The following is a 12,472-nucleotide window of genomic DNA, read 5'->3' as shown; positions in this document are numbered from 1 at the left end:
GAAGGCTGACGCAATGGAGAATGTCAAGAAGTCAGAAAAAGCAGCAACCTTCCTGTAGAATAACAAGATGATGAAGTGCAGTGCTGGTACACACAGACTATAACTGACCACATGCACACGCACACACGCACACCCTCAAATACACACATGCAAATACCCACGGATACACACACACCAATACACTTTAATACACGCCCATGCACACACACAGGCACACACGTACAGACATGTACGCAAGCAACCCCACACACGCAAATGCACTTATGAGCACACACACACACGTGCGTGCATACACACACACATGCATACATATTCACGCACACACACATTGTGCATTCTAGCTGACCTATTGCCATTAATGATGTGCAATATTCACACAGCAGGCTAGTAAATGTTTCATTATAGCTGTCAAGATCCTGAGTGCATTATTTACAACTATGGCTTCGACAGTGCTCCTTTCAGATGAACGTAGGAGCCAGAGTGCTCTTAATAATTGCAGGTTTGAAGGAAATATACAATTTCTGACTGGTTGATTATTGGAATTGCTTATCAAATATTGAATATTATGCAGGAACACATGCCGGGTCCCAGTATGTCCTGAACTAGGTTCGGCCGTTTCATGTTTTTGGAATAATAATATCATACTTATGTTTTATTTATTTTTTCAAATGATTGGTTGTACGACCCTCTGTGTTGCATTGGATCAATCATGGGAACATGCTACTAACACCACTCCCGATATAAAGGTAGTCATTATTGGGAATGATGACTGTGTCATTTTGGTTCCCATGTCTCATTATCCTTTGAGCCAAGACGTGTTCCTCTCAATTAGACACAATGGACTGGGCGCATCACTCGCCAATTGCCGGGATACGGAGCAAACCGTAAGGTGCCCTTGTTGGTACCGTCGTTACTGCTTTGTGTATTTGCTTTTTAATCATTCCCCCTGGCTTAATTTCCTTTCACTGCTTCATGATTGGTATCGTAACTCACCACCTTATTAAGCCCTTGTCACTTTCCACTGAGGTGAGCAGTAAATACAACCAAATGCAATAACCTCACGTGGAAACACTGGCCCCGGAGTAAGTGCCACTGCTGCGACATAGCTGCTCTCTTATCTCTGAGCGACATAGGAAGTATGTTGGGGTCATGTAGGACTGGCTTTTATTGCCCCTCTTAAGGAACCATGAGGCAGAAAATACAAAGATCTGATGAGGAACGGAGGTCTAATGATGGCGTTTCTTATGAAGCACAATAACATCCATACACAATGTTGCTAATAACACCATTTGAAAATAGTGAATTGTCGGTAGCTTGCATTCTTACGCCCCGTTTTTGAAAAAAACAGGATTAAATATGACACTGATATAAAAATAAGTTTGTATGCATGCATGTTACACATGACTGTTTGGTTAATGGAGAAGACTTCATAAATAGGGCGATGAATATATTAATTGACCAATTGTTGAATGTAGGGATGGATGAATGAGAACAATATTTTGAAATCAGGATAAAGTGTCATGTTTTGTCTCACTCCTGAAATTTAAAATTACTGTCACTTTGCTGAATGGAATTCTATTTCTCTCAAGTGTTTTTGTTTTGCTTTGTTTTTCAAGTTTCAAAATAATTGTATTATGTATCAATATATTGTTTTGCTTTTGTAAAATCGAAAGTTAATCATAAGTAAATAAACCTCGGGATAGAATACACTGTGATCAATTTACCAAATTACCATGTGTAAGAATATGTTGTACCCTGGAAGTGGTTTTGTCACAGTTAAAATGGAGAACACACTGAATCTTATGAAGTAATTACCTTCTCTGTAAGCTGAACTTGACCTGGCTGGACTGTCAAAATCAACTGACTAAACCACCAAGGAAATTGCATTGCTTCAAATGATGAAGGGAGCCTTAGTCAAACTATTATCTTAATCTGATCATTCCTACTAATCAGGGCATTGTGTGCATCCTTACGCACCTATTCCCGAGCAATGCGCTCTGTAGATAGTGTTTGTCTCTTGGTAATGTCGTGCTAATCATATGAACTCCTGTGGCAGACATAAGCCTCTGGCTGCCCCAGACATGCACCGATAGCCCTGTTAGCCTGATCCAAGAGATATTCTGCAGATCTGATTCCCTCGTGCTGTGCGTCTGTGTGTGTGTGTGTGTGTGTGTGTGTGTGTGTGTGTGTGTGTGTGTGTGTGTGTGTGTGTGTGTGTGTGTGTGTGTGTGTATATATTTGGTTCCCATGTGTGTGCGGGTGCATGAGAGCGTACGTGTGTGCTTGCATGTTAAGTTTAATTTCATGCTTAAATCAAACATTTGCATGTTCAAATTTCCACTTTTCACCTTTTTGCAGAGTGTGTACACACTACACTAGAAATATGTTTGAAGTCAAGTTCTCCCCCCCTCTCCCTCTCCCCCTCCCCCCCCCCCCCCCCCCCCCCCCCTTTCTCTCACTCTCAACACGGTGCCCCCCTCCCGTGCCACACTGTGATTAACCAGCACGCCATATGAGTATATATATCTAATTATGCACTATATTCTCCAGGTCCAGTAGCTGTGGGGTCCCCGCATGGCGCTGATGTCTTCCTCGGGGCTGAGCGAGCAGCGGCCTGTCACGTGGTCGCCGCGGCGACAGCGGTGCCCCGGGGACCGGAGTGAAGTGTGTCAGCCTGTGCAACCGATAAGGCTCTTCCGTCACACTCAGACCAAAGAGTGTTTGCTCTTGGTCTGGGAGCATGAAGGGATTGGGCTGCTGCACACAGCGGTATTCTAGTTCCCGGGAAGTGTGTCACATCACTTACATATCAGTCTTTTTTTTAAGGGGAGTGGGGGGGGGGGGGGGGGGGGGGGGGGCGGGGGAGAGGGATGGTGAAACAAAATCAAGTTAAAAAAACGACCTGTATACAGGGGTCTTGTAATAGTCACTTAGTCATGTGAGGAATATGCATGTAAACACGACAATGGAGCTACTGTGGGGTGAACCTGAGTACTGAATCTATACTGCTGCTGCTGCTGCTGCTGCTGCTGTGGCAGCTGCCTATTGCATGCCAACAGGACCCCAGACGGAGCCAGAGACCCTGCTGGAATAACGGGAGCGACAGAGAGACCGGAGAGCAGATTTTCATCACTTTCCTATCGGCCCAAGACTGATGGGCTCTTGCTGCAGCTCTGCTGAATATCAGCCAGCTTGAGCTAAATGATGTGGGGGGTAAAATGAGGCTTCTTTCCCACGAACACACCTCATTCACTTAACCCCCCCACTTCCTCACCCACCCCCACCTGTCAGGATATGTCTTTCGCAAGACGACTTTTGTTTATATGATTGCGGGGTAATATCGCTCAACGGCGGTGCCAGAAAAGATGTCTGGCGGCAAGCTAGGGTGAGGGTAGGTAGGCAGAGATGGATAGGTGAGTTGAGTCCATCGTGACGAAAATAAATGAAGTTGGCAATTAATGCCAATGCTGGGACTCGAATCATCCCGTGACATCTTATTGAGGTGGACGGCGAGATTTGTCGGATTTCCACTAAGGAACGAAGACTTGTCAAGCAGAGAGAGGAGGAAAAAAAGTAGCAATTTCCTCTGGATCGCACACAATTTATAGGATCCTTAACGGATCATGATTCTTGCTAAACTAGAGTCATTACATCGAATAGCATGGATATACGGCGAACCGTTTACTGAAAGCTCGGAGGTAATCTGTGTGAGATTGATGAATTGATATGCACACCTGGATCTGTGTTATGCAAACGGTGGGAACGTTCTGTGAGTTGGAAGGGAATGTACGTCTTGTGTTGAATCACAAAACTGCAAGGGCATGAGTTTGATGTGTATCATAATATACAAACGAAATCAAGGCAAGAGGCCTTAATAAAGAAAGAGTGTAGAATATATATGATATAGAATATTTTGGGATTTTCTTGCAAAAAAATAAATAAAAATATGGATCAAAAGCAGGGGGGCAACCTAACCTGTTATAACCAGCAATAACGTGTTCCAGCAATAAAGTTCAGTTTAGTATTTGAGTATTCAAAACAAATCAAATGTGGTTAGATGGTATGTTGGTGCATCCTAGCAAGTGCATCTCGCAGACAAAGCTAAACTAAACTCTAAAAAGTCATTAAAGCATTCAGTCATTTGTTTTTCTGCATCAAGATTGAAACTGTATTTTGCAAACTATGACAAAATGAATTCCCCTGTACATTAAATTTAAGAAGAAAGTGAGCAGCATATTTTCCCTATTTTTTTTAATTAGAAGTAATGCAGCAGAATCACAGCCATTAAGCATCGGTGATAACGAAGCCTTATCTTAACGACTTCGGCTCCCCCTGTAGCTGATAATGATTTTTGTCTTTATTGGGCTCGGTTTGAAATGCTGCATGATTAGCTCACACTGTGTACCAGCGTGGACCCAAACAGACTAATTACATTGGCCCCTTCTCAGAAGTTCACGGTATCTTTGTGAATAATACAATTACCTTATGCAGGCCACCGTTCGCTATTCTGGGTTGCTTCAGGATATTTGTGTGTGTGTGTGTGTGTGTGTGTGTGTGTGTGTGTGTGTGTGTGTGTGTGTGTGTGTGTGTGTGTGTGCGTGCGTGCGTGCGTGCGTGCGTGTGTGCGTGCGTGTGTGTGTGTGTGTGTGTGTGTGTGTGTGTGCACGCACATTCACAGAGTTTAAAGTGATGGTTTGCCCTCGCAGATCTAAGGGATGACGATATCACTTTGAAAGCATCTGCTATAGCAACAGAGCTACAGATTTTTCCCGGGAGAGACTAAAGCGAAAGACTAGGTCATGGTTGTGACACAGGTCGTAATGACCTCAGTTGCTAGGGTCACATGACACACACACACACACACACACACACAAAGGCACAAACACACATACATTACCTTAGCCAAAGGGGCTCTTGAAGCAGATGCTTTCGGCGAGAAGGGAATCAATGTCATGTCATCCCCACATTCCTCCCCTGAGGGGCATGGGGGAGTGAGTTGTGGGAATGGTCTCAACTTTGACCCCAGCCTCAGAGAAGAGGGAGCCTTCTCCGCGCATGGAGAGGTAAGACCACATCATGAGTATATTTCCACGATTGATGTGTAATGGTATAAGAATCCGAATCCACGAATACATTCAGTAGACCCATCGAGTCAACACCCTAAAGGTCAGACCACTGACAGCTCGGTTAGGCAATTTGAACAAAGCAGCCAGAGTTAACTAGATTTTGAAAGTATCCAACAGCAAAAATGCCGTCCAACTCCCTTAAGGCCTCTCTACAAAGCCACACCCCCAAAACACGGCAATGGCTAGCTAGGTTTAGCAATAGCTGTGCCTAGCCTTATCGCAATGAGTACAGGTAGCGTGGTATGAATGAGACAGACAGGTCTGCCATATTACAGGTCTGCAACAGCCACATCTAACAGATTATTATTTTTTGGGGTAAAAGTATATGATGTTTTTATTGATGTCGAGATGAGAATTTGAATGTTTACGACAAAAAAGGCTTCTAAAATAATTTGCATACCAAGCTTTAACAGAAATTACAGTAGTTTAATGGAAACCGGACCATTTTTACACGCACATTGGATGGCAATTACCCTCGTCTTCTTTTTAATAACACATACATTGAACAGGGACCAAAGTCCACCCAGAGTCAAACGGAGCGACGCAGTGAGTTCCAGTATCAATAGCCCGGGCCCTGTCCAATTGCAACGCAATTAAAAACTTAATTTCCAAAGAGCTTTGCCGAGGGTGATAAATGGGCCAGTAATCCCTTAATTGTTCTCTTTTAGGTTAAAACACGGGAATGATAGATAGACTTCCCTTCATTTTTGGCCAATGAACGAATGTTCGCTGCTCGCCAATGTGTTGCAAAGCAGTGGGAAGGTGTAGCGTCTGACGCGTAACCCTTCAGACAGATGCAGAGACGGTGGGTCAGCACCACGGACAGCTCCGCGCCCCGTGCCCTTTTTGGGTTTGTTTTGCGCGCCGTGTCCATGGTAGTTGAATGCGCGTATAGCAGCACCTTATTACCAAATATTTAAAAAGGGCAAATTAGCCGGGTTTTTTTTCTTTTACATTTCCTTATATACTAAACCAATTAGACCACTCAGACGTTCTGGCGATCTTATCTTATAAATAGGCCTGCGTATTTTATTCCTTGCCTGATGCAAACGCAACCATTCGTGGCATATTGAGACGGACAACAGCTGCAGCAGCTGGATACGGTGATATGCAGTTTAAAAGCATGGACAGCCTGAGATTGCAGTGCCTCCTGTATTGATTCGTTGACAATGAGCTGATATTGACACGTACACCAACACTTATCCCTTGGTGTTGCGGTTCTACTCCCGCTAGCCTCCACAAAACGAGCAATTTTGTTATACACGTGACGTCACTCATGTTTGATCAACGCTGGCCGCAGATCCGAGTTCAGCTCAGCTAATTTCCTTCCACCACCATCTTTGGTATAAAGTCCCTGCGTTTTCCCTACAGCGAGCGTTGGCTCTCTCTCTCTCTCTCTCTCTCTCTCTCTCTCTCTCTCTCTCTCTCTCTCTCTCTCTCTCTCTGTCTCTCTCTTGCTCCCCCACTCTTCTCATCGCGCGCTCTGTCTCACACGCACTCTCACTTTCGCACTCTCTCTCTCTCTCTCTCTCTCTCTCTCTCTCTCTCTCTCTCGTTTCTCTCATTTGCTCACTCGCTCGATCGCTCTCCCAGTTGCAAAAAAAAAATGCTCTGCAGCCGGGCTGCACCTCAATGAACCTAATTGGTGCACTGTGAGAGACCATCATCCATCCGCGGGATTTCCATCGTCCACGGGTCGCACACATATGAATGTCCTTAGATACAAGCTTTTAAGGAGTTGAACAGATCCGGTCGGCGAAAATGGCACAAAGCGTGGTTTTATTCCTACTGTGGCTTTTCGGCAGATCATTCGCTGGATTTCCCAATCAGATCAACATAGGTAAGTTGACAGCAAAACAAAGAAAAGCGGGTTTTTTCTTTGGTTTTATGCGAGCGTCTGAAAAGCCAAATCTTGCGAGGAGAACCGAGGAGCGCAGCTGATGTGCTCTCAACTTGATTCCGTCGTAGGAACGGAGGAAACCTTTCTCCGATCATATTTGCTAAAATCAGTTATTGAAAATCACTCGGAGAAACGGTACCGACGTCAGTCCATAACTGCACTTATGGTGGGGGGGGGGGGGGGGGGGGGGGGGACCGGAGAAAGACAGGAGTTCAAGTTGGTGTGTAGGATAGAAAATGGTCACCCTGATCTCCTGGAGTATAAGATGCCATCCGCGGTTTTGGCTCCGTGTTGGATCAGGTTATCTTCCCGCGGAACCTGGAGACGTTACAGAGCTACAACTGCACTGCACGCACACACACATACGATCATGCAAATTGCAATGACTGATCCTGGTTATGCATTTCCCTTTCCTTACAGGGGGACTCTTTATGCGCTCTACCGTGCAAGAGCACAGCGCGTTCAGGTTCGCTGTCCAACTCTACAACACCAACCAAAACAGCACTGAGAAGCCTTTCCACCTGAACTACAACGTAGACAACCTCGAGTCGTCCAACAGCTTCTCCGTCACCCATGCGTGTAAGTGTGTTGTTTCCGTCTTAGTTATTCGCATGTGGCTAAACAGGGCCTATGCTTCCTATATGTATGCACAAAGGTGTGACTTAAGTAGCTTCTTAATGCAAGACGTATAGCGTGTCTAAGTGCGCCAAGGTACCCATAAATGACCGACTGAGTGTTATAAAGGCATGGACCAAGTTCAACCATGGCTCATATAGGCTATATGTTCCAAAGCAGGACATATGTTCTGCTTTGGACAAACCCACAGTCCCACAGTTGAAAACAACGTCATCCCTCATTTGTATTCACAACAGATGGATTCATGGTGTTTATGTGAAACTTTGTGCAAAGGGGAATGCTATTGCACAGGCTGGCCCCTGCAAACTCTCCCTGCATAGTCAACGCAGAGCTTTTATGTTTTTCAAACAAGTTCCCTTAGCAACATGCTGAATGCCATGACACAGCTGGCCTTGAGAGGCGAAAATACAAACAATTACATAAGCAGTGTGTCAAGGACTGAGTGAGTGGGAGGTTTTCATGTCCCGTGGTATAGGCACAGGCACAGGCAGTGTGTTGATTTTATTTAGCTGCAATGAGTTTTTATTATTATTAATTATTCATTATTGACTCAGGTGAAATGTATGATTCATTGCTTTAGTGTTTGATTAACACCCCCCCCCCCCACCCCTCTTGTTACTGTCATTCTCCTCCTCCAACAACATTCATTATCATTTAGTATTTAAATCAATATGATCTTTCTTCTTCCTTCTTCAATAACGTGGACTATCTCCAGACACCAAGTTATACGCTAGTTATTAGTGTTACATTATTATTTTTTGAAGTGGGACTTGCTTTAGTTGTTATAAAGCAGTTTATTCCCTCTGTGTGGGTAGAAAGTGAGAATGGACAAATGCAAGACGGTAACAAACATGGTGGCCATATGATCTCTGTGATTAGCGACAAATCCCAGATGCAGACTTCCTGTGTGTGTGTGTGTGTGTGTGTGTGTGTGTGTGTGTGTGTGTGTGTGTGTGTGTGTGTGTGTGTGTGTGTGTGTGTGTGTGTGTGTCTGTGTGTCTGTGTGTGAATGATCTGGCTGTGAAGAGCGAGCCTTTGGCTCTTCTTCTTTCTTTCCCATGGCCGCAGCGGCCCCTCTCTCGCTCACCATGCATCGCAGCACCAAGCCCTGCTTCCTGCTCTCCCTCTCTCTCTCTCTCTCTCTCTCTCTCTCTCTCTCTCTCTCTCTCTCTCTCTCTCTCTCTCTCTCTCGCTGTCTACCATCCTCTCTTGGTCCTCTTTGTGTCTCTCCCTCTCTTTATCTCTCTCTGTCTCTCTTCCTCTCTCTCTCTGTCTTCCCTTTCTCTCTCCCTTTCTCTCCCTCTCGCTCTCTCCCGCTTTCTCTCTCTGTCTCTCGCATTCTCTCCTCTCTCTCACTCTGTCCCTTGCTCGCTTATTGGCTCTCTCTCTCCTCTCTATCCCGTCCTCTCTGTCTCTCTCTCCCGCTCTCTGTGTCCTCTCTGTCTCTCTCTGTCTCCCCTTCTCTCTCCCTCTCTGTCTCTCTCTCTCTCTCTCTCTCTCTCTCTCTCTCTCTCTCTCTCTTTCGCTCTCGCTCTGTCTCTCTCTCCTCTGCCTCCCCATGTGTTAGGGAGCTTCTCCAGCCCCCCATCCCTCCAGCATTGCAGAGTCAGCTCATTAGCAACCAACCCTCATAGAGTCTCACCGTGCTCTCATTGGATAGAGAACAAAAATAAAAAAAAGCACACTCTGCACCCCGACTGAGCTAGCAAGCGTGCGGGCGACCGGCGACGACAGCGGCAGTGGTGGTGGTGGTGGTGGTGGCAAATGAGTTGCAGTGGAGGAGGGCCCAGCCAGAGAGGGAGATGAAGCGAGCTTCATATGGTTGGAAAGCAGCGGCAGCCCGCCTCACCCCCACCCCAACCCCACCGCCCACCCCCCCTCCACCCATGCCCACCCTCCGCTCCCAAGCCAAGGCGTCCCTACGAAAACAATGAGCAAATGAGTAAATAAATAATAGATAACGCGGCATTGCAATTTCATGCATGTTGAAGAGGAAGGCAAGCAGAGAGGAAGGAGTGGAAGGGCTAGATATCAGAAACTAATTATGTTCAGGGGGCAGACAGCTTTAGTCGACGGGAACGGGATTCCAATGGGAGCCCTGGCCTGGTTTTTGTCTCTCCGCACTGCCGTGACTCTGAGTGTCTCCGTCGAGAGTGTGGTCTCAGCACGGCCGCCGCCGCCGCGCGTGGACCCGGAGAGAACTCGGGAGAACAATGCCAGCCCTCTAATGATGCTGAGGAGAACACCATGGGGGTTCATGAGAAATGCTTTTCTCTTTTTTTTTGCTTTTTTTCTGTGATCCAAAAATAGCAGGCGAGTTGTCAAAGAACATCATGGTGTTGTGGCGGAGAGCATTTCAGTCCCCTTTGATGTGCGTATGAAGTCATCTGCTTTGGTGACATTTCTCTCCCCGCTGTACTGTACATGCCACATTGCACCAGATAGCTCTCGTGCGGCGAGACTGATAGCATCTTCAAATACGACGGAACACAATTGGAAAGTATGCCAAATTGCCCAAAATAGCCCCCGTTCCACGTAACCACAAAGCCCAGATGTGCTCCCCGTTGTAACATGACGTGGATCACGAGAGATCTGAAAGATCTTTATTTATTTCCTGTTTTCTCCCGTTCTCCTCCGTGTTTATCCCTCCAATCTGGCTGAGCATGTAAACAGCAGCCGTCTCCTGCTGAGCTCACCACGGTCCACAAATACCTCAGGTTGTCTCTCCAAATGAAGTGCGGTAGAATGGAGTGGAAGGTTATTAAATACCACTTGTTATGCTGACTAACAAGCCTGGGTGGCCTTTGCCTCCGAGCCGATGGAGACAGGCCCCCCCCAAAAATGCAGGATTTGAGGTTTGTCACCGACGTTGCCCTGTGCACTGTCACAACTGTTTAGCGGACCGAGGGAGATCTTTTGTCATCAGAAAACCCTGCATGGATGACTCAGACCTTTTTGCCGGCGGCCCACCCCTTGATTCCGAGCGGCTCAAACCTTAGACCTTTAAACCGACTCTTATGCAAGCAGGGGGTTTTTTTTATGGGGGAAACTTGCTTCGAGCAAGTGCACATTTTTTTTTTAGCTTTGATCCAGATGCTATCGCCGACACCCCCTCAGACGGCCCGCTCTCAGAGCTGATGGATGACGTCATGTCTTTATCGACACGGCCCCCCCCCCTTCCCGGTGAGCTGCGTCTTCCTCGAATGATGCAGATCTCCAACGGCGTCCTTCCCCCACAGTGACTGATCTCCTCTACCCCAGTGAAGGACACTTTTTCAATGGGAACAGAGTGGATCAAGAAGAATATGGAAAAAATCTAAATTCAACTTTGCTTAATTCACTTAAAATCTAACAAGAGTCAAATATGAAAAATCCTTGGGCATTAAGTAGGGAACGTTTTTTTTTACTATTTTCTCAGAATTGTTTCTTTCATGTCCGTTTAAAAGCCTCACGCTATTAATTGAATTATAAACTGCCAACAAGACAATGTGTGGCTCCAGTAATCCTCGGGGCTCAGCTTTGTACTTTGGGCTACATGGCGGGCGCCTTTTCCCGAGGAAAGTCTGTTGTCATTGCTTTGAAGTGACATCAGAAATGGCAAAATGTGTAATTATCTATCGCGTGGCCGTAATAGCTGTGGAGGAGGGATTCAGGTGCGCAGGCGTGGGAGAGGCGAGGCGGCTGCAGCTCAAAGCCAAGGTTGTGATTTTGAAGAAAAGCAGAGTAGACAAACATTAATGTGTATGATGGTCTCATACCCTTAATGGTCCCATTCCCTTTCCTCTACCGATTTTCATCCTGTTCTCTCAGTTTATGTTCTTTCTGTCTATCTACCGACCGAAAAGCCAAGTCTTACTTTGCCTGGTCTTGTTCCGCTATTTATGTGATTACCCACCTTGATTTTGGTTAAAAGTACATTTTTCTTTAATACTTTCTTGTTTTTTTAATCCCTCATCCCCAGCCCCATTCTTCATTCTGTCATTAGGTTAATGGCGTGTGTCTTCCCACAAAGCCCTTTGTTAGTCGCTCCTACCTTTTTTCCCTGCTATCGAAACCCAATGCTGAAAGCTAGCCATCTGGGGTTGGCCTCTCTACAACACATACAATAAATACACACATTTGAAAGGAACCGAAAAGCGTCATGACACAACTTTCCGTGATTAGATTTTCAATTTAGCTGAAACAGTCGGCGCTACAGAGCTAAGATGGACGTCACTGTGTGGGTGACGGACATGGTGGGCATACCGCTAAGGAAATACAATTGCAAATCATAGCATGGGTAATGTCAAAAGTGTATTCAACGAGACTTGGGCAGATTTGAAATATCATTGAAGGACAACAAAACAGGCATACGAATATTGTGAAAAGCCTGGGCTGTGCGTCTTGTGAATGTCTTGACGCATCAGCCTGATGAGGGTACTGGAAGAATCAGTTACTAGACGTGACTGATTGAAAAATGGGACCGTGTGAAAGACAGAGCAACAAGCTGGATTTTGCAATTGGCTATAACAAATAGATAAATCACATGCTTCTTCTGAAAATATAATTTACAGACAGGGGGGGCAGGGGGGGGGGTGGGCAGCTCATAAGGTGACGTCATTGTAACTCACGTCCATCTGACAACCAGCTGGGACCCTAAGTACAGGGTAGGGAATATTTATGGAGGTGGGGAAATTAAATGCAAAGGGGTTGTTGTTTGTGTCAAGTGAGAACAAAAGGGGGTTGCCTAGGACTCTATTAAGAATGTTTGCCAGTATATAGATTTGTGCTTGTCATCTACCTTAAAGGCATGAGAGAAGAAAATAAAAGA

General features: G+C 45.8%; 1 protein-coding gene across 3 annotated transcripts in view; it reads left to right on the top strand.

Annotated features, from left to right (window-relative positions):
* The first annotated feature begins 6,796 nt into the window (after positions 1 to 6,796).
* The window catches only part of gria3b (glutamate receptor, ionotropic, AMPA 3b), a 67,498-nt gene continuing 61,822 nt past the window's right edge, over positions 6,797 to 12,472 (top strand). For all 3 annotated transcript variants that reach the window (XM_056600602.1, XM_056600600.1, XM_056600601.1), the window contains exons 1-2: positions 6,797 to 6,966; positions 7,447 to 7,605. In XM_056600602.1, coding sequence (XP_056456577.1) covers positions 6,888 to 6,966; positions 7,447 to 7,605 — 238 coding nt within the window. In that variant the 5' untranslated portion in view covers positions 6,797 to 6,887. The remainder of the gene's footprint in view (positions 6,967 to 7,446; positions 7,606 to 12,472) is intronic.

Source organism: Gadus chalcogrammus, chromosome 10, assembly GCF_026213295.1.
Source record: "Gadus chalcogrammus isolate NIFS_2021 chromosome 10, NIFS_Gcha_1.0, whole genome shotgun sequence".
In the NCBI taxonomy this organism is placed as follows: domain Eukaryota; kingdom Metazoa; phylum Chordata; class Actinopteri; order Gadiformes; family Gadidae; genus Gadus; species Gadus chalcogrammus.
Note: the sequence above shows the minus strand (reverse complement) of the source record. Positions and strands in the feature narration are given on the sequence as shown.